Genomic DNA, 26,830 nt, shown 5'->3' on the forward strand with positions numbered 1-26,830 from the left:
CTAATCATACTCTTTGTGCATCAAACTTTGAGTATTATTGCTGCCCAGGGCGCCCTGCACCCATCAGTGCTGCCTCTGTGTGTTGTGTCTGGGAGTAATGGCCTTACCTCACGAAGATCTGAAGTCTTCTGCCACCTGAGATGTCTTCTATCTTCTCATACTCGCCCGGCTTCTATCTTCCAGCATCTGTGAGGAGGACGGCGGCGCGGCTGCGGGACGAACCCCAGGGCGAGACCTGTGTTCCGACTCCCTCTGGAGCTAATGGTGTCCAGTAGCCTAAGAAGCAGAGCCTGTCAGTTAAGTAGTTCTGCTTCTCTCTCGTCAGTCCCACGATGCAGGGAGTCTGTTGCCAGCAGTGCTCCCTGAAAATAATAAACCTAACAAAATTATTTTTCTACAGAAAACTCAGGAGAGCTCTCTGCAGTGCACCCATTCTCCTCTGGGCACAGAATCTAACTGGGGTCTGGAGGAGGGGTATAGAGGGAAGAGCCAGTGCACACCCATAGGAAAAGTTCTTTTTAGGTGCCCATGTCTCCTGCGGAGCCCGTCTATAACCCATGGTCCTTACGGAGTCCCCAGCATCCTCTAGGATGTAAGAGAAAAAGGCTTTGTAGATGTTTACTACTGTATTGTCTTACTGACCTATAGTTTCCTACTGTATTGTCTTACTGACCTATAGTTTCCTTCTGTATTGTCTTACTGACCTATAGTTTCTTACTGTATTGTCTTACTGACCTATAGTTTCCTTCTGTATTGTCTTACTGACCTATAGTTTCCTACTGTATTGTCTTACTGACCTATAGTTTTCTACTGTATTGTCTTACTGACCTATAGTTTCCTACTGTATTGTCTTACTGACCTATAGTTTCCTTCTGTATTGTCTTACTGACCTATAGTTTCCTACTGTATTGTCTTACTGACCTATAGTTTCCTACTGTATTGTCTTACTGACCTATAGTTTTACTGTATTGTCTTACTGACCTATAGTTTCCTACTGTATTGTCTTACTGACCTATAGTTTCTTACTGTATTGTCTTACTGACCTATAGTTTCTTCTGTATTGTCTTACTGACCTATAGTTTCCTTCTGTATTGTCTTACTGACCTATAGTTTCCTTCTGTATTGTCTTACTGACCTATAGTTTCCTTTTGTATTGTCTTACTGACCTATAGTTTCCTTTTGTATTGTCTTACTGACCTACAGTTTCCTTCTGTATTGTCTTACTGACCTATAGTTGCTTCTGTATTGTCTTACTGACCTATAGTTTCCTACTGTATTGTCTTACTGACCTATAGTTTGTTCTGCATTGTTTTACTGACCTATAGTTTCCTTCTCTATTCTTACTGACCTATAGTTTCTTCTGTATTGTCTTACTCATCTAGTTGCCTTCTGTATTGTCTTACTGACCTATAGTTTGTTCTGCATTGTTTTACTGACCTATAGTTTCCTTCTCTATTCTTACTGACCTATAGTTTCTTCTGTATTGTCTTACTCATCTAGTTTCCTTCTACATTGTCTTATTGACCTATAGTTTCCTACTGTATCACTGTCTTACTGACCTATAGTTTCCTGTCTTACTGACCTATAGTTTCCTACTGTATTGTCTTACTAACCTAAAGTTTCTTCTGTATTGTCTTACTGACCTATAGTTTCCTACTGTATTGTCTTACTGACCTATTGTTTCTTCTGTATTGTTTTACTGACCTATTGTTTCTTCTGTATTGTCTTACTGACCTATAGTTTCCTTCTACATTGTCTTACTGACCTATATAGTTTCCTACTGTATCACTGTCTTACTGACCTATAGTTTCCTGTCTTACTGACCTATAGTTTCCTACTGTATTGTCTTACTGACCTAAAGTTTCTTCTGTATTGTCTTACTGACCTATAGCTTCCTACTGTATCACTGTCTTACTGACCTATAGTTTCCTGTCTTACTGACCTATAGTTTCCTACTGTATTGTCTTACTAACCTAAAGTTTCTTCTGTATTGTCTTACTGACCTATAGTTTCCTACTGTATTGTCTTACTGACCTATTGTTTCTTCTGTATTGTCTTACTGACCTATTGTTTCTTCTGTATTGTCTTAGTGACCTATAGTTTCCTTCTACATTGTCTTACTGACCTATATAGTTTCCTACTGTATCACTGTCTTACTGACCTATAGTTTCCTGTCTTACTGACCTATAGTTTCCTACTGTATTGTCTTACTGACCTAAAGTTTCTTCTGTATTGTCTTACTGACCTATAATTTCCTACTGTATTGTCTTACTGACCTATTGTTTCTTCTGTATTGTCCTACTGACCTATAGTTTCTTACTGTATTGTCTTAGGGCCCTACACACTAAAAGATTATCTGTCCAATCTGGCTGATTGGAAAGAAAATCTGGCAATGTCTGAGAGCAAATGGCAATTTACTATTTGCTCTCAGAGATTGGAAAACAGACAAAAATGGACTTTCAGACAAATTGGTTACATTTGTTTCATTAAACCAATTTATCTGAAGTGTGTTTGTCCATTTTCTTGATTTTGGGAGCAAATGGTTGATTGTCATTTGCTCCCAGACAGCGCCAGATTTTCTTTCCAATCAGCCAGATTGGACAGATAATCTTTAAGTGTGTAGGGCCCTTTACTGACCTATAGTTTCTGACTGTATTGTCTTACTGACCTATAGTTTCTGACTGTATTGTCTTACTGACCTATAGTTTCCTACTGTATTGTCTTACTGACCTATAGTTTTTTACTGTATGGTCTTACTGACGTATCGTGGCTTACTGTAGTCTTACTGGTCTATAGTTTCCTTATTTATTGTCTTGCTGACCTATAGTTTCTTCTGTAATGTCTTACTGACCTACAGTTTCCTACTGTAATGTCTTACTGACCTATAGTTTTTTCTGTATCGTTTTACTGACCTATAGTTTCTTCTGTATTGTCTTACTGACCTATAGTTTCCTTCTGTATTGTCTTACAGACCTATAGTTTCTTCTGTAATGTCTTACTGACCTATAGTTTATTCTGTATTGTCTTACTGACCTATAGTTTCTTCTGTATTGTCTTACTGACCTATAGTTTCCTTCTGTATTGTCTTACAGACCTATAGTTTCTTCTCTATTGTCTTACTGACCTATAGTTTCTTCTGTAATGTCTTACTGACCTATAGTTTCTTTTGTATTGTCTTACTGACCTATAGTTTCCTTCTGTATTGTCTTACTGACCTATAGTTTCCTATATACATAGTTCTCCTATCTATGTATGGTAGGTACGGAAGGGATACCTACCATACATAGACAGTATATATAAGCCTCAGCCTCTCCCTTCTGAAAATGATAATGAATACGGTGTATGTGTGGATACCATTCACATGTAACTGATTCTATTTACAGGAAACAATAGGGAGAGCCCACGGCTGTCTGGCAGTGTTCTAGATGGTAAAGTATTACACATATGAATATATTTCTTCTAAATAAAATATTTTTCACCCTGATTGATATAATACTGATAGTAAGACAATTCAGTCAAAAGTAATCTTTCTTTTAAGTAAGTAAGATCCATATATATGAATTTTTAGTGAATAGTTATTAAAGGTTATATTTTAATTGCAATTAAGTTAACAAGAGTGCTCCCAAAAAGGAAGTTTACTTCTTTCTTTCCGGACCGCTCTTCTATGCAGAAGGGAAATATCTGCTGTTTATTGAGAGATGCTCCCTGTAAGGAATTTACCACTTGCAGCTGAAATTGCAAAAGACCCCACCCCTTGCATCAGGTAAATTAATGTCTCCTATGATTATGACTTCTCCCTTTAAAGCCATTTTAGTGATGTCCAACAATAGATTCCTGTCCAAATCCTGCCCCAGGCCACGTGGTCTAGAGATCACCCCAATGCGAATAATGTCCTTTTTCCCGGTTTCTGTGGTGACCAAAAGGGCCTCAGATTTGTCTTCAATATTTTGTATTAATTGAAGTAGCATTTATGCTTTTTTCCCACATACATTGCTACCCTTCCTCCTACACTGACCATTCTATCCTTCCTAAATAAATTGTATCCTGGTATAGCTATGTCCCAGTCATGATTCTCATTGCACTATGACTCTGTAATTGCCACAATATCCAGGTTATCCCTGGTCATTATCACAATTAGCTCTGGAATTTTGTCTCCTAATCTCCTAGCATTTGCACACATAGCTTTAAAAATTATGTCTGTGCATCTGTTATTAGTAGCCATGTCCAGACAGTACAAAATAAATGACAAGTTTAAAGTTGAAATTACCTGTTTGGTGATGTTGTTCAGTATTTGGTATTTGTTTTTTTAACTAATCAGGAATCACAAACTGTCCTTTACACCACGACTACACCTCACTAAATGAAAAGATATAGTAAACATGACCACAAATGGCCAAATAGGTCTACTATATACAAGGAGTTATTTAATACCTGCATCATCTAACAAAATGAAGGTTATTTAATAAATGGTTGCTAAACTGAGAAATTTAGATCCCATACAAATTACACACTACTACTTATATATGATCCCTAAAAACTTCTTCTTGTTACTTTTAATAACACTATAGTGATGTGTGTAAAAACTCTCTTCATCTGATGTTTGTCATGGATAACCTTGTGTTATAAACACCCAACTGAGAACTGGGATGATGGCAGAGGATGGTGTAGAATAAGAGATTGCTGTAGTGACTGAGCAATGAGAATATGTTACTTCTGTAATAAGTGTTTATTACTCACCTGTGCTGATATCTGTAGGGATCTCCTCCTCCTTACACTGCTGATGACCCCTCACATACATCTTTTCTTCTCCCTCTGTATCTTCTGTCATCATATCAGTCACATACGTCTCTTCTTCTCCCTCTATATCTTCTGCCTTCATATCAGTCACATACGTCTCCTCTTCTCCCTCTATATCTTTTGCCTTTATATCAGTCACATATGTCTCTTCTTCTCCCTCTATATCTTCTGCCTTTATATCAGTCACATATGTCTCTTCTTCTTCCTCTATATCTTCTGCCTTTATATCAGTCACATATGTCTCTTCTTCTCTCCTTATATCTTCTGCCTTTATACAAGAAAGACGTTCTACCTAAATAACCCCAAAAAAGATGATTTTGTACTTACCGATAAATCCATTTCTCTGAATCCTCTAGGGGACACTGGAGTCTTATACAGTAGGGGTGTGAAGCTTGCAACCGGAGGTGTGGCACAATCTAAAATTAGCATTGTCTGCACAATGGAAAACGTGACTGAGAGAATAGGACATGATACTATAGCACTTGGCGAGGAACCAAACCGTACAACAAAGCAAACAGCATCCAAGAAACTCTTAACAGAAAAACCAACGCTGTTTGCACGAACTGTTTGAACAAGAACTTTGAACACAGCAGGTTGAGAGCACCGAGGCGGGCATCCAGTGTCCCCTAGAGGATTCAGAGAAATGGTGTCAAAGTCAGAAAAATATCACGATGCACACTACCATATTTGTACCTCATACAGGTCCGCGCTGCGCATGCGTGCGCTCTCCCGTGCGTGTGCATACCCGCTGTTGCGTGCACCCGCGGGCGCACGGTATGCGCATTTATGGTAGAGTTTCTGTGTGCCCAGCGTGCGACTCAATCGTTACATATTTTTAACATATAATGTATTTTATAGATTATGGTCCCTTTGATAGATTCTGAAAGTTTAGTTAATGTAGCATGTTCATGGACAGAGAGATCCCTCTTTGTTTGATACGAAGGGTCAGACATGGGTCATACAGTGGTGTTTAGTATCCATCGGAAGAGTATTTAATTAGCAATATTCCGGTGTTGGTTTGAAGCGGATTAATCGCTCGTGCGAATAGTTATGGACATAAGAAGTTTATGTCCATTTACTATTATTTGCACTTACTTAGTCATGCGGCGGGAAACCTAGTTTCCCACCCACCTGAGCAGTTGAAAATAGTCACAGCCCACCTGTATGAATCAACCTTTTGTTATAATGCGAAGACGAATTCCTGTGTCCAATGAACAATGAGATTGTAGGGACCATTGAATTGTACTGTGTGTGGGGCATAAATAGAATAGCCGATCATATCCAGCTCTATTCATTCTCTTCAACGGTTCTCATCACTGATAATCGGGAGCTGGATATTCAGAAAGGCGCATGCGATCATTCCCTTTGTGCGTAAGTTTTCTCCGCAATCATATTGTCTTTAAAGTTATTGTGAGCCATATCTCTCTCTCTCTCCTCTTTCTATCTCATTTTCCCTTAAACGTAATTGTATTGTATTGTATTTCCTGTGTAGTTATCTGGTTAGTTAGTCTATGTTATATTGTAGTGTATGACTTGTATTGTATTATTCTTTTTGCAAGTATAACATTCATATAAGGCGTTAGACCCTAAGCCCGGTATCTGTGTATTTCTTATATCTCTAAGTATTCTCAGAGCGTCGGTGACGCTCAAACAGCTTTTAAGTTAATAAGGTTACACTGTGTTGCATTTACACCCTATCACTACACTAAGGTTTTACTGCATATTACATTGTTTATGGTTTAGATATAAAGGTTTAACATTGTGAGCGTCTGCGCCGCTGGTGATCTCCTCGTGGTCCTGAGCGTCTGCTACGCTAATAGCGAACCATTACGTTAGTCGGCAGCCAATAGCGTGCCTGCCTGTGATCTCTTGGCCGTGAGCGAATGTGACGCTTGAGCGTCTCGACTACGGCTAAGCGATTGTTACGCAACGTGCGTACCCTTACGGTATTCCATACGTCAATAGCGTACAGTGTTCTTAGACCTCTTAAAGGGTTTTAAGTAAGATAAATATTTAGCTTTATCAATGGATTTATCGGTAAGTACCAAAATCCTCTTTTATCTTTCATCCACTAGGGGACACTGGAGTCTTATACAGTAGGGGACGTCCCAAAGTTATCCCCAAGGGAGGGAGTGCTGTCGATGGCCTGCAAAACTAAACGTCCGAACTTAGAATTTCCGGACGCCAAGGTATCAAACCTGTAAAAGTTTGCGAATGTGTGGGCTGAGACCACGTTGTCGCTCTGCAAAATTGAGTAGTGGAAGCACCTCGAATAGCCGCCCATGAGGCACCCACTGATCTGGTATTATGAGCACCAGTCTGAACCGGAAACTGCTTACCACAGGAAATATTAGCTTGCCGATTGGCAAAGCTATTCCATCTAAACAAAGACTGCCTAGATGCTGGCCAACCATTCTTTGGACCAAACCAATGGTCCGACCTTCTAAAGGACGACGTAACTTGTAGTATATTCGTAAGCTCGGACAACATCCAAAGACACGTCCCCATCTGCGAATCCCTGAAAGGATAGGACCACAATCGGTTGGTTTACCTGAAACCCCGAAACGACCTTAGGAAGGAAATCCGCTCATGTACGGAGTTTGGCCTTATCCTTCTGGAAAATTAACAAAGGACTCTAACCTGATAGGGCTCCTTACACCAAAACCCTTCCAGCCGAAGCCAAGGCAAGTAATAACGTGACCTTCCAAGAGAGATATTGCAGGTCTGTTCTTTCCAACGGCTCAAAAGATGGTGATCTCAAAAATTCCAACTACAAATCTAAGTCCCACTGCGCAGTGGGAGGACGGAAAGGAGGTTGTATCCTCAGAACCCCCTGTAAAAAGGTTTGAACCTCTTGTAAGGACGCTAACCGCTGTTGAAATAGGATGGAGAGAGACGAAACTTGAACCTTCAAGGAACCTAGTCTTAGTCCTTCATATAGACCAGCTGGAGTGAAAAGTAGAAGTCTGGGTAAGTGGACATTCGTCTAATTCTACCCATGTTCCTAACACCAGTCCCTGTACTTCTTCTAATGTCTGCAGTCGTACATGGGTGTCACCGGCTTTCGAGCAGCGATCATCTTTAGGAATAGCCATTCTTGGTATACCTCTCACTCTTAAGATCCGGGTCTCAACAGCCACGCCATTAAACGTAGCCTGTTCAGGTCTGAGTGGAGGAACGGCCCCTGATATAGCCGGTCCTCCCTTCGAGGTAACCGCCAAGGGTCCTCCGCTAGTATCCCCCGTAAGTCCGAGTACCAACCTCTACGGGGCCAACTTGGTGCTATGAGAATTGCCCATACTCGCTCTCGTATTACCCCTTTTTGGAGGATTCGGGGTATGAGTGGGAAAGGCGGAAAAATGTAAACCCTTCTGTAACACCAAGGAAGTGTCAGCGTGTCCAGTTCTTCTGCTGCTGGATCTCTTGTCCTGGACACATACCTGGGCAGCTAATGATTTTGTCGAGACGCCATCAGGTCCACCTGAGGTAGACACCATCTACTCACATTCATGTCGAAGATCTGTGTAAACACCGCTCGCCTGGATGCAGTCCTGGCGACTGTGATAATCTGCTTTCCGGTTCACTGTTGACCACTGACTATATCTTCGGCTAAGAGAAGCGATTTGTAAACTGTTTCTCAGTTCGAGAATGGTTATGGGTAACCCGCTTTCCAGTAAAGTCCATTTGCCCTGAAAGTGATGGGTCTCTAGGACCGCTTCCCCAACCTCTGAGACTGGCATTTGTTCTGAGAATCCTCCAATCCTAAATTCAAAATTCTTGCCTGCTGCAAGGTTTTAGTGGAACGACCACCCAATTAAGGAGATCCGTATCTCTTGTGAAAATAAGATTTTACTTACCGATAAATCTATTTCTCGTAGTCCGTAGTGGATGCTGGGACTCCGTAAGGACCATGGGGAATAGCGGCTCCGCAGGAGACAGGGCACAATACTAAAAGCTTTAGGATCAGGTGGTGTGTACTGGCTCCTCCCCCTATGACCCTCCTCCAAGCCTCAGTTAGGATACTGTGCCCGGACAAGCGTGCATAATAAGGAAGGATATTGAATCCCGGGTAAGACTCATACCAGCCACACCAATCACACCGTACAACCTGTGATCTGAACCCAGTTAACAGTATGATAACAACGAAGGAGCCTCTGAAAGGATGGCTCACAACAAGAATAACCCGATTTTTGTAACAATAACTATGTACAAGTATTGCAGACAATCCGCACTTGGGATGGGCGCCCAGCATCCACTACGGACTACGAGAAATAGATTTATTGGTAAGTAGAATCTTATTTTCTCTGACGTCCTAGTGGATGCTGGGACTCTGTAAGGACCATGGGGATTATACCAAAGCTCCCAAACGGGCGGGAGAGTGCGGATGACTCTGCAGCACCGAATGAGAGAATTCCAGGTCCTCCTCAGCCAGGGTATCAAATTTGTAGAATTTAGCAAACGTGTTTGCCCCTGACCAAGTAACTGCTCGGCAAAGTTGCAAAGCCGAGACCCCTGGGGCAGCCGCCCAAGATGAGCCCACTTCCTTGTGGAATGGGCTTTAACAGATTTTGACTGTGGCAGGCCTGCCACAGAATGTGCAAGCTGAATTGTATTACAAATCCAGCGAGCAATCGTCTGCTTAGAAGCAGGAGCACCCATCTTGTTGGGTGCATACAGGCTAAACAGTGAGTCAGATTTTCTGACTCCAGTCGTCCTGGAAACATATATTTTCAGGGCCCTGACAACGTCAAGTAACTTGGGAGTCCTCCAAGTCCCTAGTAGCCGCAGGTACCACAATAGGTTGGTTCATGTGAAAAACAGAAACCACCTAAAGGAGAAATTGAGGACGAGTCCTCAATTTTGCCCTGTCAGAATGAAAAAATTTAGTAAGGGCTTTTATATGATAAAGCCGCCAATTCTGACAAACGCCTGGCTGAAGCCAGGGCTAACAGCATCGTCACCTTCCATGTGAGATATTTTAAGTCCACAGTGGTGAGTGGTTCAAACCACTGTGACTTTTAGGAAACTCAAAACAACATTGAGATCCCAAGGTGCCACTGGAGGCACAAAAGGAGGCTGTATATGCAGTACCCCCTTTTACAAACGTCTGAACTTCAGGCACTGAAACCAGTTCTTTCTGGAAGAAATTCGACAGGGCCGAATTTTGAACCTTAATGGACCCTAATTTTAGGCCCATAGACAGTCCTGTTTGCAGGAAATGTAGGAAACGACCCAGTTGGAATTCCTCTGTAGGGGCCTTCTTGGCCTCGCACCACGCAACATATTTTCGCCAAATGCGGTGAAAATGTTTTGCAGTTACATCCTTCCTGGCTTCGACCAGGGTAGGGATGACTTCATCTGGAATGCCTTTTTCCTTCAGGATCCGGCGTTCAACCGCCATGCCGTCAAACGCAGCCGCGGTAAGTCTTGGAACAGACAAGGCCCCTGCTGGAGCAGGTCCTTTCTTAGAGGTAGAGGCCACGGGTCTTCCGTGAGCATCTCTTGAAGTTCCGGGCACCAAGTCCCTCTTGGCCAATCCGGAACCACGAGTATCGTTCTTACTCCTCTCCTTCTTATGATTCTCAGTACTTTTGGTATGAGAGGCATAGGAGGGAACATATACACTGACTGGTACACCCACGGTGTTACCAGAGCGTCCACCGCTATTGCCTGAGGGTCCCTTGACCTGGCGCAATATCTGTCTAATTTTGTTCAGGCGGGACGCCATCATGTCCACCTTTGGTTTTTTCCCAACGGTTTACAATCATGTGGAAAACTTCCCGATGAAGTCCCCACTCTCCCAGGTGGAGGACATGCCTGCTGAGGAAGACTGCTTCCCAGTTTTCCACTCCCGGAAAGAACACTGCTGAGAGTGTTATCACATGATTTTCCGCCCAGCGAAGAATCCTTGCCGTATCTGCCATTGCCCTTCTGCTTCTTGTGCCGCCCTGTCTGTTTACGTGGGCGACTGCCGTGATGTTTTCCCACTGGATCAATACCGGCTGACCTTGAAGCAGAGGTCTTGCTAAGCTTAGAGCATTGTAAATTGCCCTTAGCTCCAGTATATTTATGTGGAGAGAAGTCTCCAGACTTGATCACACTCCCTGGAAATTTTTTCCTTGTGTGACTGCTCCCCAGCCTCTCAGGCTGGCATCCGTGGTCACCAGGACCCAGTCCTGAATGCCGAATCTGCGGCCCTTTCATAGATGAGCACTCTGCAGCCAACGCAGAAGAAACACCCTTGTCCTTGGAGACAGGGTTATCCGCTGATACATCTGAAGATGCGATCCGGACCATTTTTCCGGCAGATCCCACTGAAAGGTTCTTGCGTGAAATCTACCGAATGGGATCGCTTTGTAAGAAACCACCATTTTTCACAGGACTTTTCCTGGTTTTAGGAGGTTCCTGACTAGCTCGGATAACTCCCTGGCTTTCTTCTCCGGGAGAAACATCCTTTTCTGAACTGTGTCCAGAATCATCCCTAGGAACAGTAGACGCGTCGTCGGAAAAAGCTGCGATTTTGGAATATTTAGAATCCACTCGTGCTGTCGTAGAACTACTTGAGATAGTGCTACTCCGACCTCCAACTGTTCTCTGGACCTTGCCCTTATCAGGAAATCGTCCATATTTCTTTTAAGAAGAATCATCATTTCGGCCATTACCTTGGTAAAGACCCGGGGTGCCGTGGACAATCCAAACGGCAGCGTCTGAACTGATAGTGACAGTTCTGTACCACGAACCTGAGGTACCCTTGGTGAGAAGGGCAAATTGGGACATGTAGGTAAGCATCCCTGATATCCAGTGACACCATATCGTCCCCTTCTTCCTGGTTCGCTATCACTGCTCTGAGTGATTCCATCTTGATTTGAACCTTTGTATGTAAGTGTTCAAATATTTCAGATTTCATCAAGCCATCTGGCTTCAGTACCACAATATAGTGTGGAATAATACCCCTTTCCTTGTTGTAGGAGGGGTACTTTGATTATCACCTGCTGGGAATACAGCATGTGAATTGTTTCCAATACTGCCTCCGTGTCGGAGGGAGACGTTGGTAAAGCAGACTTCAGGAACTTGTGAGGGGGAGATGTCTCGAATTTCCAATGTACATCTGGGATACTACGTGTAGGATCCAGGAGTCCACTTGCGAGTGAGCCCACTGCGTGCTGAAACTCTTGAGATGACCCCCCACCGCACCTGAGTCCGCTTGTACGGCCCCAGCGTCATGCTGCGGACTTGGTAGAAGCTGTGGAGGGCTTCTGTTCCTGGGAATGGGCTGCCTGCTGCAGTCTTCTTCCCTTTCCTCTACCCCTGGGCAGATATGACTGGCCTTTTGCCCGCCTGCCCTTATGGGGGCGAAAGGACTGAGGCTGAAAAGACTGTGTCCTTTCTTGCTGAAATGTGACTTGGGGTAACAAAGGTGGATTTTCCAGCTGTTGCCATGGCCACCAGGTCCGATGGACCGCCCCTTTATACGGCAATACTTCCATGTGCCGTCTGGAATCTGCATCACCTGACCACTGTCGTGTCTGGCAGATATGGACATCACACTTAGTCTTGATGCCAGAATGCAAATATCCCTCTGCGCATCTCGCATATATAGAAATGCATCCTTTAAATGCTCTATAGTCAATAAAATACTGTCCCTGTCAAGGGTATCAATATTTTCAGTCAGAGAATCCGACCAAGCCCCCCCAGCGCTGCACATCCAGGCTGAGGCGATTGCTGGTCGCAGTATAACACCAGTATGTGTATATATACGTTTTTAAGGATATTTTTCAGCCTTCTATCAGCTGGCTCCTTGAGGGCGGCCGTATCTGGAGACGGTAACGCCACTTGTTTTTATAAGCGTGTGAGCGCCTTATCCACCCTAAGGTGTGTTTCCCAACTCGCCCTAACTTCTGGCGGGAAAGGGTATACCGCCAATAATTTTCTATCGGAGGAAACCCACGTATCATCACACACTTCATTTAATTTATCTGATTCGGGAAAAACTACAGGTAGCTTCTTCACACCCTACATAATACCCTTATTTGTGGTACTTGTAGTATCAGAAATATGTAACACCTCCTTCATTGCCCTTAACATGTAACGTGTGGCCCTAAAGGAAAATACGTTTGTTTCTTCACCGTCGACACTGGAGTCAGTGTCCATGTCTGTGTCTGTGTCGACCGACTGAGGTAAATGGGCGTTTTAAAGCCCCTGACGGTGTCTGAGACGCATTGACAGGTACTAATTTGTTTGCCGGCCGTCTCATGTCGTCAACCGACCTTGCAGCGTGTTGACATTATCACGTAATTCCTAAATAAGCCATCCATTCCGGTGTCGACTCCCTAGAGAGTGACTCAATACAGGCAATTTCTCCGCCTCCTCACCAACATCGTCCTCCTACATGTCGACACACACGTACCGACACACAGCACACACACAGGGAATGCTCTGATAGAGGACAGGACCCCACTAGCCCTTTGGGGAGACAGAGGGAGAGTTTGCCAGCACACACCAAAAACGCTATAATTATACAGGGACAACCCCTTATACAAGTGTTTTCCCTTATAGCATTTTCACATATGTAATTATATCGCCAAAAAAGTGCACCCCCTCTCTGTTTTAACCCTGTTTCTGTAGTGCAGTGCAGGGGAGAGCCTGGGAGCCTTCCTCACAGCGGAGCTGAGCAGGAAAATGGCGCTGTGTGCTGAGGATAATAGGCCCCGCCCCCTAAAACGGCGGGCTCTTCTCCCGGAGTTTGTGAGATCTGGCAGGGGTTAAATACATCCATATAGCCTCAAGGGCTATATGTGATGTATTTTAGCCATAAAAAAGGTATTATACATTGCTGCCCAGGGCGCCCCCCCCCAGCGCCCTGCACCCTCAGTGACCGCTGGTGTGAAGTGTGCTGACAACAATGGCGCACAGCTGCAGTGCTGTGCGCTACCTTATGAAGACTGAAAGTCTTCTGCCGCCTGTTTCTGGACCTCTGGACCTCTTCATCTTCGGCATCTGCAAGGGGGGTCGGCGGCGCGGCTCCGGGACCGGACTCCATGGCTGGGCCTGTGTTCGATCCCTCTGGAGCTAATGGTGTCCAGTAGCCTAAGAAGTCAATCCATCCTGCACACAGGTGAGTTCACTTCTCTCCCCTAAGTCCCTCGTAGCAGTGAGCCTGTTGCCAGCAGGACTCACTGAAAATAAAAAACCTAAAAACTTTTTCTAAGCAGCTCTTTAGGAGAGCCACCTAGATTGCACCCTGCTCGGACGGGCACAAAAACCTAACTGAGGCTTGGAGGAGGGTCATAGGGGGAGGAGCCAGTACACACCACCTGATCCTAAAGCTTTTAGTATTGTGCCCTGTCTCCTGCGGAGCCGCTATTCCCCATGGTCCTTACGGAGTCCCAGCATCCACTAGGACGTCAGAGAAAATCGGATCTTTCGATGCAGGAGCTAGTGTTACCCTGGTCCCTGAGCAGTAACGTTCATTGGGAATGGTCGTAAGTGAAGTCAGCTGTACTGGAGAGCCTCGAAAGACGTCACCATCATCCCGAGAAGTTGCACAGAGAGGTGCAGGGAGACAGTTGTGTCCTCAGTACCTAAGTCACTAGCCTCTATAGGTCCTGGATCTTATTCTCTGGTAAGAAAGCCCTCAATCTTACTGTGTCCAAGATGAGATATAGGAATGGAATCCGTTGCATTGGTCTGAGGTTAGGTTTCTGGAAATTCACCATCCACCCATGTTGAATGAGAAGTTGATAAGATGTCTGAGCATCCTTGATGAGCCGTTCTTGAGAGAAGGCTTTGATCAGGAGATCGTCTCAATCCTGCCACCATTACTGCCATGATCCTCGTAAAAGAGTCCTGGGGCTGATGATAGACCGAATGGTAGGACCCTTCATTTGGAAAGGATCCTGCACCAGTGCAAATCTTAAGTAAGCTTGGTGGGGGGTCCAAATCGGGATATGCAGGAATGCATCCCTTATGTCCATGGATACCATTAACTCTCCTAGTTCCAAACCTGCAATAACTGACTGTTATTTTATGAGCGTCCTTTGAAGCCTGGCACAGATAAGCAGCTAATTCTCCAATATGCTCTGCTACTGAGAAACCTCCTCCATGCTACCTATTCACGCCCAGTCCATGTGACAAGGTGCTGGTACAAAAATTGCTTTTGATGCAGTGTGCGACCTGACATATCCTTTAAGGTGGTCACGCTAGGCCTAGGTGACATTGCCTTGTTTGAAAATGCCCAGTAGGCCATTTAACCATTACACTTTTTGATAAAGGATTCTTAAATTCAAACCTCCTTGGCACTTGAAAGCGTTTATCAGGCTGCTTCCAAGCATTCGTGTTATGCACACCAGTGCCTGCAGGAATGTACTGGTGTCTGAACGGAGAGGGATGCAAAACAAATGAACTTACAGACAGACTGGGGAATATGACATTACGTACACAGAAGGTGATAGTGTAACAAAATAAACACAAAGTGAACAGAGAAGCCCAGAGGCTAAGAAACTGGGTATCTCCCTAGTATTAGGAGTGCTCAGATGGAAAGAAGCAAGATGTTGTGTTTTAATACGTAGAGAACCCGAAATGCTGTTGCTAAGGGCAACAGCAAAACCCTAAAGGGTTACCAACGGGTGTGGCAGTAAACTCCTTGGTCAGAGATGGAATAATAGACACAAGGAGAGTCTCCACAATCCTAGTCCTCACTTGCAGTGCACTGGTTCAGCTTACTGCCACTAAACTGACACCAGAACACCTTGCACAGTGAGAAAGGATTTTGGCAGGCAAGTCTGAGAATACAGCCGCAAACTTGCTAAGTTCACAGAGTAGCAAAAGAACCCCAGCAAGTTAAACGACTGACTCCAGTCTTACTGCTAGGTCTGGATTGGCAGAGTGTAGTACCAAATCCCAAGGCCTATTTGCAGTAAGCAACAAACAAATACAAAGCTAAACAGTACTGGCTAACTTTCAGGAACTGACTAACCAACAAAGATTCAGCAGCATCTGCTTAACCTGAGAAGAGGCCTTATATAGCAGGTGCTGTCCACGCCCCACTTAGACCTCACAGACTGTGAGCACAAAAACCAGCACCGGATCCCCTGCCGTGCACAAAGCCTATAACCACTGCACAGCAAATGACCCGAACCGGAGTATCAGCTGCGCTCAGGCCACTCCGCTAGCACTTGTCTCCCGGTTGCCATGACGACGTGGCAGCATAGAGGCAGGAGACCCTAACAATTCGCCATCTGAGTCTGGAGAGTTCTAGGAATAGGGAGCACTACTGGCAACGATTGTGGGATACGAATCAATCGAAAACTCTCTGTATCCTTAACTTCTTACTTCCTGAAGTTTAGGGTCTCTATATCCGCTTCTATAAGGGAATCTAAACTCCTGATCTAAGGCAGACTTAAGTATCTTGCCACTTTATCTATAATAAGACCCTCTTCCTCCTTCGTGTAAGATGAGGATGGTTCTCTTAATCGACTTGTTCGCATTTCTTTATGCTTGCGCAGGAGGGATTAATTTAAATCAGAAATTCCTCCATAGTCTTTGAGAATCCCTCAGTCCTTTCCGACTGCTGTTTGCGGGATTCTGACATTTCCTTTGAAATACCTGTTAGGGCTTGCTCCCATGACCTTGGCGGAGCCTTCCTCCCGTGCTGGACGCCCTTAACAAGACAGGCAATGCATACCCAGGAGCCGCTCACCCTTGCTCATCTTACTACATTTTGTGGAAACATAGTAAGTCTTAGTGTTGGTGGTAAGTGCTTTTGACATTTGAAGCCGTACCCCATAGAGCGCTCCTCAGGGCTTCCCCTCTTTATAATAGGAACAGAAAGACGGTAACGGGTGATGGGAGTAAAGGTACTCTGGATCCCCCTAGCTGGACCTTTCTAAACACTACACACAAAACAAAAAATAACAATTTAGAATAATAATATCACCAGCCTCACAAACCCAACTGTATTTCAGTTCTGAGGTCAGGGTTGTGATCCAGTCGTTCCCATCATTTTATCGGGATCTTTTGTTTAGAAGTTCCTTGAAAATCTAAAGCATAAAAATGCCTGTCAGAATCCATTGAAAATCCATTGCAGCAGAGTCCTAAATACAAATGTCCAGTAGAGGGAGCAGTTGCTCTATTATAATAACCCGTCCCTCTGCTCTGACCGGCCAGGAAGCCCGTCTATTCTAAAGGTAATAACGCCTGAGAGAGTCCTAAATACAAATGTCCAGTAGAGGGAGTAGTTGCTCTATTATAATAACCCGTCCCTCTGCTCTGACCGGCCAGGAAGCCTGTCTATTCTAATGGTAATAACGCCTGAGAGAGTCCTAAATACAAATGTCCAGTAGAGGGAGCAGTTGCTCTATTATAATAACCCCTCCCTCTGCTCTGACCGGCCAGGAAGCCTGTCTATTCTAAAGGTAATAACGCCTGAGAGAGTCCTAAATACAAATGTCCAGTAGAGGGAGCAGTTGCTCTATTATAATAACCCGTCCCTCTGCTCTGACCGGCCAGGAAGCCCGTCTATTCTAAAGGTAATAACGCCTGAGAGAGTCCTAAATACAAATGTCCAGTAGAGGGAGCAGTTGCTCTATTATAATAACCCGTCCCTCTGCTCTGACCGGCCAGGAAGCCCGTCTATTCTAAAGGTAATAACGCCTGAGAGAGTCCTAAATACAAATGTCCAGTAGAGGGAGCAGTTGCTCTATTATAATAACCCGTCCCTCTGCTCTGACCGGCCAGGAAGCCCGTCTATTCTAAAGGTAATAACGCCTGAGAGAGTCCTTTTGGCGCCTCTTTTCATTTAAAAATGGCCGCCATTTATTTAATAAATATATATTACTAAGGCTCTCTGGGTCCTTCCTAGGGTCACTCTACCCCCTTAACGGCTGTCCCAGGCCGGGCTTACTAGCAAAAGGATCAGTTTCTATTAATTTCCCCCTTTGTAGTCACCCTCAGCCCTCCGCTGGCGGCGGGAAGGGACGAGAGATCATCTGAGCGGGCGGTGGACGCACTTCCCAAGCGCCCGTAGTGTGTGTGATGCTGCTACTGACAGGCGCGCTGTGTATCCCTCCGCTGGCAGTGGGAGAGGGCGAGAGACCATTTCCGCTGTATGTGAGGATGCCACCGCTGACAGCCGCGATGCGTCTCCCTCCGATGTAGAGGGGGGGCGGGGGGGGGGGGGGGGGGAGCTGACATGCAGCGGGAGTAGAAGCCGGCCAGGGAGTGTTTGAGCATTCGCTGTGTGTATAAAAGAAGTCGGGCGGCGGGGGAGCTGCGCTGCTAGTCTGCCAGGACTTAAGTTACAGGAAGCCTGGAGGCAGCAGCGTGCACACTGGCCAGATAATAATAATAATAATAATAATTTTTTAAACCTCAAGTTGTGGGAATTGGAAGGAGTCCTGCTAATAGCCTCTGCCTTTCTATCTAAGGCCCATATTAACCACCAGTACTCACTGCCCATGGAAATGCTGACTCTGTGCTCCGGATTTTCCATAGAGAGATGCAGATCCCTTTATATGGGATCATTGTCTCTCTAATTCAAAGGCTTTTGTCCCCCTTTTCATTAGGTTGACGCAGCCTGAGTTTTCTGTAATGTTACCTCCTAGGCACAATTTTTCAAACTGAGGGAGGAGGGATGTGAAGGGGGAGGAGCCGGCTGTGCAGACAATGCTAATTTTAGATTGTGCCACACCTCCGGTTGCAAGCTTTAGACCCCTACTGTATAAGACTCCAGTGTCCCCTAGTGGATGAAAGAGAAATACAATGGCATTTGCATAATGTTTGATTAAATTGAGGTGAAACAGTATAATATCAGTGTATAAGACACACAGCTCCTCTACAGATCATATAGTGACAGTCACTTTGGTATATTGGTGAGACCCTAAATCCCACCTACCTGATCCTCCTGTGGGATCCTGTGATTCTCCTCTGTACAGTCCTGGGAATACAGAGGATGGGGACATCTCTCTGGGGTATCTCTGTTACTGGGCCCATCTGTAGGAGACACACAGTGACTGAGTACAGTGTATATATGTGATTATCAGGTGATGTGTGTATATAGAGGCCCCCATACCTGCTCTCCCCTGTACAATACATTACAGTCTCCTCTTACCCAGTGATGTGAGGGGCCGGTGATTCTCCATCATCACGTCCTTGTACAGACCCCCGTGTTCCTCTATATACTCCCCCTCCTGCATGGAGACATAGACAGTGACATCCTGACACCTTATAGGAACCTGACACACACAGTGATACAGTCATCACCCAGACACGTCCCCCGGTGTTACTGTATAATGCTCCATTCCCAGCAATCACCTCTCCAGTCATCACCCAGACACATCCCCTGGTGTTACTGTATAATGTCCCATTCCCAGCAGTCACCTCTCCAGTCATCACCCAGACACATCCCCGGTGTTACTTTATAATGTCCCATTCCCAGCAGTCACCTCTCCAGTTATCACCCAGACACATCCCCAGGTGTTACTGTATAATGTCCCATTCCCAGCAGTCACCTCTCCAGTCATCCGCCAGACACATCCCCCGGTGTTACTGTATAATGTCCCATTCCCAGCAGTCACCTCTCCAGTCATCACCCAGACACATCCCCTGGTGATACTGTATAATGTCCCATTCCCAGCAGTCACCTCTCCAGTCATCACCCAGACACATCCCCCGGTGTTACTGTATAATGCCCCATTCCCAGCAGTCACCTCTCCAGTCATCACCCAGACACATCCCCTGGTGTTACTGTATAATGTCCCATTCCCAGCAGTCACCTCTCCGGTCATCACCCAGACACGTCCCCTGGTGTTACTGTATAATGTCCCATTCCCAGCAGTCACCTGTCCAGTCATCACCAGACACATCCCCTGGTGTTACTGTATAATGCCCCATTCCCAGCAGTCACCTCTCCAGTCATCACCCAGGCACATGCCCTGGTGTTACTGTATAATGTCCCATTCCCAGCAGTCACCTCTCCAGTCAACACCCAGACACGTCCCCTGGTGTTACTGTATAATGTCCCATTCCCAGCAGTCACCTCTCCAGTCATCACCCAGACACTTCCCCTGGTGTTACTGTATAATGTCCCATTCCCAGCAGTCACCTCTCCAGTCATCACCCAGACACGTACCCCGGTGTTACTGTATAATGTACCATTCCCAGCAGTCACCTCTCCAGTCATCACCCAGACACGTCCCCTGGTGTTACTGTATAATGCCCCATTCCCAGCAGTCACCTCTCCAGTCATCACCCAGACACATTCCCTGGTGTTACTGTATAATGTCCCATTCCCAGCAGTCACCTCTCCAGTCATCACCCAGACACGTCTCCTGGTGTTACTGCATAATGTCCCATTCCCAGCAGTCACCTCTCCAGTCATCACCCAGACACATCCCCTGGTGTTACTGTATAATGACCCATTCCCAGCAGTCACCTCTCCAGTCATCACCCAGACACATCCCCTGGTGTTACTGTATAATGCCCCATTCCCAGCAGTCACCTCTCCAGTCATCACCCAGACACATCCCCCGGTGTTACTTTATAATGTACCATTCCCAGCAGTCACCTCTCCAGTCATCACCCAGACACATCCCCTGGTGTTACTGTATAATGCCCCATTCCCAGCAGTCACCTCTCCAGTCATCACCCACACACGTCCCCTGGTGGTACTGTATAATGTCCCATTCCCAGCAGTCACCTCTCCAGTCATCACCCAGACACGTCCCCTGGTGTTACTGTATAATGCCCCATTCCCAGCAGTCACCTCTCCAGTCATCACCCAGACACATCCCCCGGTGTTACTGTATAATGCCCCATTCCCAGCAGTCACCTCTCCAGTCATCACCCAGACACATCCCCTGGTGTTACTGTATAATGTCCCATTCCCGGCAGTCACCTCTCCAGTCATCACCCAGACACATTCCCTGGTGTTACTGTATATAATGTCCCATTCCCAGCAGTCACCTCTCCAGTCATCACCCAGACACATCCCCTGGTGTTACTGTATAATGTCCCATTCCCAGCAGTCACCTCTCCAGTCAGCTGCTGAATGATCTTGTTGGCGAGTTCCAGGATCTTCTGGTCATTGTGTCTCTCATGTGTCAGTGAGTGAGGTGGAGGCACCGTGATGGTGCTCTGGGTTCTACTCAGTCCTCCTGAAACACGGGGATGGCTACTGGGTGTCTCACACTCATTGGATGTCTTCTTCACTATTGTGTAATCCTGTGTAATGGTGGAGACATCAAATATCAATATATACACTACCAGATCCCCTCACCTCCCCAGTCATGTCCTTGTATTATTACTATATATATAAGTGACGTCACTATGAAGCTCCAATATCCCTTAACCTCCTCAGTCATGTCCCTGTATTATTACTATAGATATAAGTGATGTCACTGTGAGGCTCCAAGACCCCCTCACCTCCCCAGTCACATCACTGTATCATTAATATAGATATGAGTGACCTCACTATGACGCTCCAATTCCCTCACCTCCCCAGTCATGTCCTTGTATAAATACTTTAGATATAAGTGATGTCACTGTGACGCTCCCAGACCCCCTCACCTCCCCAGTCATGTCCCTGAATTATTACTAAAGATATAAGTGATGTCACTGTGACACTCCCAGATTCACTCACCTCCCCAGTCATGTCCGTTTTATTACTATAGACAAAAGTGACATCACTGTGACGCTCCCAAACCCCTCACCTCCGCAGTTATGTCCCTGTATTAATACTATAGATATATGTGACGTCAAAGTGATGCTCCCAGATCCCTTCACCTCCCCAGTCATGTCCTTGTATTATTACTATAGAGATAAGTGATGTCACTGTGACACTCCCAGATCACCTCACCTCCCCTGTCATGTCCATGTGTTATTACTATAGATATGTGACATCACTGTGTCGCTACCAGATGCCCTTCCCTCCCCAGTCATGTCACTGTATTTACTATAGATATGTGATGCCACTGTGACGATCCCAGATCCCATTACCTCCCCAGTCATGCCCCTGTGTTATTGCTATAGATATGTGACATCACTGCGCCACTCCCAGATCCCCCCACCTCCGTAGTCAAGTCCCTGTATTATTACTATAGATATAAGTTACTTATCAGTAACGCTTCAAAATCCTCTCACCTCCCCAGTCATGACCCTGTATTATTACTATAGATGAGTGACATCACTATGAAGCTCCAAGATCCCATCACCTCCCAAGTCAAGTCCCTGTATTATTACTATAGATATAAGTGATGTCACTGTGATGGTCTAAGACCCCCTCACCTCCCCAGTGACATCCCTGTATTATTACTATAGAAATGTGACCTCACTGTGATGCTCTGAATCCCTCACCTCCCCAGTCATATCCCTGTATTATGACTATGGATATTAGTGATGTCACAGTGACGCACCCAGATCCCCTCACCTCCCCAGTCATGTCGCTGTATTATTACTATAGATATAAGGTCACAGTGATGCTCCCAGATCCTATCACCTCCCCAGTCATGTCCCTGTATTATTACTATAGATATAAGTGATGTCACTGTGACACTCCCAGATCCCTTCACCTCCCCAGTCATGATCCTGTATTATTACTATAGATCAGTGGTTCTCAAACTTGGTCCTCGGGACCCCACACAGTGCATGTTTTGCAGGTAACCCAGCAAGTGCACAGGTGTATTAATTACTCACTGACACATTTTAAAAGGTCCACAGGTGGAGCTAATTATTTCACTTGTGAGTCTGTGAGGAGACCTGCAAAACATGTAGATATGTGACCTCACTGTGATGCTGATTCCCTCACCTCCCCAGTCATATCCCTGTATTATTACTATAGATATAAGGTCACAGTGATGCTCCCAGATCCCCTCACCTCCCCAGTCATGTCCCTGTATTATCACTATAGATATAAGGTCACTGTGACACTCCCAGACCCCCTCACCTCCCCAGTCATGTTCCTGTATTACTATAGATAAAAGGTCACTGTGACACTCTCAGATCCCCTCACCTCCCCAGTCATGTCCCAGTATTACTACTATAGATAAAAGGTCAATGTGACGTTCCCAGATTCACTCACCTCCCCAGTAAGCAGGTAGATGATCTCCAGGGTGATATTTATTATCCTCTCAGTCCTGTGACTCCTGTCCTTGTCCATCCTCGGTGAGTCAGAGAGAATACAGAACATGTGATGTGTAATAAAGTCTCCGTTCCTCACAGCTGGAGTTTCTGGAATAAATGCAATACATAAAACATATTGCACATGTAACATAGTAAATATGGAATAGAGTGGTCATTAAGTCTCCTATTTCCCCACAGCCATAGAGTCCTGGTCAGTGTCTCCGAGGTTCTTGTGACCCAGCCCCATAAGGCTGTACTACATAGTGGGCCTGATCTAGAGTGTAGCGCTATTGTGGGTGGAGTCACAATGAACTGATGTTCGGTACACCGCTCATGTGCACGACCCGTATGGGAAAGGTTGCAGAAGACACTGATAAAGCTAAATATTTATCTTATATATCACCCTTTATGAGGTCTAAGAACACTGTACGCTATCTACTTAAGAAGTACCGTAAGGGTACGCTAGTTGCGTATCGATTGCTTAGCCGTGATCGAGACGCACAGGCGTCACGTTCACTCACGGCCGAGTGATCACAGGCAGGCACGCTATTGGCTGTTGACTAACGTAATGATTCGCTATAGCGTAGCGGCGCTCGGGACCACGAGGAGATCACCAGCGATGCAGACGCTCACAACGTTTAACTTTTATATCTATACCTTTAACAATGAGATACACAGTAAACCTTAGTGTAGAGACAAAGTGTAAGTGCAACCTTGTGTAACCTGATTAACTACAAAGCTGCTTGAGCGTCACCGACGCTCAGAGAATACTTAACACTATAAAGAATACACAGATACCTGGGCTTAGGGTCCAAAACCTATTATATGTATTATAACTATTATACGTTGCAAAAAGGAATCACAGTACAAATGATACACTACAATATAACATAGACTAACTAACCAGATAACTACACAGGAAATACAATACAATACAATTGAGGGAAAATACGAGAGAAAGAGAAGAGAGAGAGAGAGAGAGAGATGAGAGAAATGGCTCACAGTAAGACAATATGATTACGGAGAGAACTTACGCACAAGGGGAAACGATCGCATGCGCCTCGATATCCAGCTCCCGATTATCAGCAATGAGAACCGTTGATGAGAGTGAAGTTGGATATGGTCGGCCTGCCTATTTATGCCCCACACACAATACAATTCAATGGTCCCTACAATCTCATTGTCCATTGGACACAGGAATTCGGCTTCGCATTATAACAAAAGGTCATAGGTTGATTCATACAGGTGGGCTGTGACGATTTCCAACAGCTCAGGTGGGTGGGATACTGGGTTTCCCGCCGCATGGCTAAGTAAGAACAAATAATAGTAAATGGACATAAACTTCTTATGTCCATAACTATTCGCACGAGCGACTAATCCGCTCCAAACCAACACCGGAATATTGCTATTTAAATACTCTTCCGATGGGTACCAAACACTACTGTATGACCCCTGTTAGACCCTTCGTACAATACAAAGAGGAATCTCTCCGTTCAGGAACATGCTATGTTAACCAAACTTTCAGAATCTATCAAAGGGACCATGATCTATAAAATACATTATTAGTGAAAATATGTAACGAATGAGTCGCACGCTACGACTACACAAACTTTACCGTAAATACGCATACCGAGCACCAGCGGGTGCACGCAACTGCGGGTATGCGCCTTCACGGGAGAGCGCACGCATGCGCAGCGCGGACCAGTATGAGGTGCAAATATGGCAGTGTGTGTTGAGATATTTTTCTGACTTTGACAACACACAAGGGAAAAGGTGGCCAGAGACAAGCAGGGGAAAGGTGGCAAGAGACAGGCAGGGGAAAGGCGGCAAGAGACAGGCAGGGGAAAGGCGGCAGGAGACAGGCAGGGGAAAGGCGGCAAGAGACATTATTTGTTCTCAGGAGATTTAATAATTTCTTAATCATTTGTAATAAAAGTTAAGTTTTATTCTTTGAGAATATCTCATTATTTCTTCACAAGAGTGCGCCCACAAAGAAGTCTACTTTTTTTCTCTTGTCACTGTGGCACTCCCAGGTGCCCCTCACCTCCCCAATCATGTCCCTGTATTATCACTATAGATATTAGTGATGTTACTGTGACATTCCCAGATCCCCTTACCTTCCCAGTCATGTCCCTGTATTACTGTAGATATAAGTGATGTCACTGTGACACTCCCAGATCCCCTCACCTCCACAGTCATGTACATGTATTATTTCTATATATATAAGTGACGTCAAAATGACTATCCCAGACCCCATAACCTCCGCAGTCATGTCCCTGTATTATTACTATAGATATAAGTGATGTCACAGTGACACTTCCAGGAGTGTGATATACATTTGCTTCATACTGCTCCAATTATCATCTGTTACACATGCCAGGGTTATTATGGTCCTTGCTTTAATATATCTTAGAATTTGAGCAATATTTTCAATCCCCACAATTACATATAATAAAATTATTAATAATAATAATAACAACGACACTAAAGGCTGCACCCCAGTATAAAAATAATAACATGACTTTATTAACAGGACACCACAGGTTGCTCCTCCTCTATAATAATAATAATAATAATAATAATAATAATAATAGGACACCACAGGCTACTCCCCCTGTATAATAATAATAATAATAATAATAATAATAATAATAGGACACCACAGGCTCCTCCTCCTGTATAATAATAATAATAATAATAATAATAATAATAGGACACCACAGGCTGCTCCTCCTGTATAATAATAATAATAATAATAATAACAGGACACCACAGGTTGCTCCTCCTGTATAATAATAATAATAATAAAAGGACACAACAGGCTACTTCCCCTGTATTATAATATAGTGTTCACTCTAGGATATTTTTAGGGCAGGGTGCTAAGCATTGAAGAGGGCACATTTTTATTTTGAAGGGCACATTTTTATTTTGAAGGGCACATTTTTATTTTGAAGGGTACATTTTTATTTTGAAGGGCACATTTTTGTTTTGAAGGGCACATTTTTGATGTGACACTTTGCACACAAAGCATAGCGTATATGTTTATAGTTTTTGTACATACATTTTGCCTTTAGTAAATCATATACCCATACATACATATAAGACACCTAACATCTATACTGAGAAACATACTGTATATGTCTAGTCTTCTATGTGTTATAAAACAGAAAAGTTAAACAATGGGTTAAAATATATAGGAAAAAAATAAGTCTGTTCTACTGGGGAAATACTGTAAGCAGTACATGCTCACTGCTTTCCCTGTTCTTTTCCTCTTTATCAGAGTTCTGTGTTAGTTACAGTGCCTCCTCTGCCATCCAGTTCTCTAAGGATAGAAATTGTGTTCCAATATCAGAGGTGGTCAGGGAGTAGACGACAACATTGTAACCTGCACTCTGCCTGCTGCATTCTGTATACAAGGGGGCGATTTATGTTCCTGCAGGGTGCACTGAGACAGGGCAGAGTGCAGCACCCTGCTGAGACAGCCTAGAAGGAACACTATAATAACAGGACACCACAGGCTGCTCACCCTGTATAATAAATAACAGGACACCACAGGCTGCTCACCCTGTAAAATAATAACAGGACACCACAGGCTGCTCACCCTGTATAATAATAACAGGACACCACAGGCTGCTCACCCTGTATAGTAATAATAATAATAATAATTACAGGACACCACAGGCTGCTCACCCTGTATAATAATAATAATAATAATTACAGGACACCACAGGCTGCTCACCCTGTATAATAATAACAGGACACCACAGGCTGCTCACCCTGTATAATAAATAACAGGACACCACAGGCTGCTCACCCTGTATAATAATAACAGGACACCACAGGCTGCTCCATCTGTATAATAATAACAGGACACCACAGGCTGCTCACCCCGTATAATAATAATAATAATAATAATAAT

At 44.7% G+C, this 26,830-nt stretch overlaps 1 protein-coding gene across 1 annotated transcript in view; it reads right to left on the reverse strand.

Moving 5' to 3' along the window:
• LOC134984645 (uncharacterized) overlaps positions 1 to 26,830 on the reverse strand; it is a 475,458-nt gene that overhangs the window by 440,664 nt on the left and 7,964 nt on the right. The window contains exons 2-4 of the mRNA XM_063950187.1: positions 22,871 to 23,019; positions 20,824 to 21,015; positions 18,905 to 18,983 (exon numbers count right to left, since the gene is read on the reverse strand). Of these exons, the coding sequence (XP_063806257.1) occupies positions 18,905 to 18,983; positions 20,824 to 21,015; positions 22,871 to 22,978 (379 nt within the window). The 5' untranslated portion in view covers positions 22,979 to 23,019. The remainder of the gene's footprint in view (positions 1 to 18,904; positions 18,984 to 20,823; positions 21,016 to 22,870; positions 23,020 to 26,830) is intronic.

Source organism: Pseudophryne corroboree (assembly GCF_028390025.1).
Source record: "Pseudophryne corroboree isolate aPseCor3 chromosome 3 unlocalized genomic scaffold, aPseCor3.hap2 SUPER_3_unloc_7, whole genome shotgun sequence".
In the NCBI taxonomy this organism is placed as follows: domain Eukaryota; kingdom Metazoa; phylum Chordata; class Amphibia; order Anura; family Myobatrachidae; genus Pseudophryne; species Pseudophryne corroboree.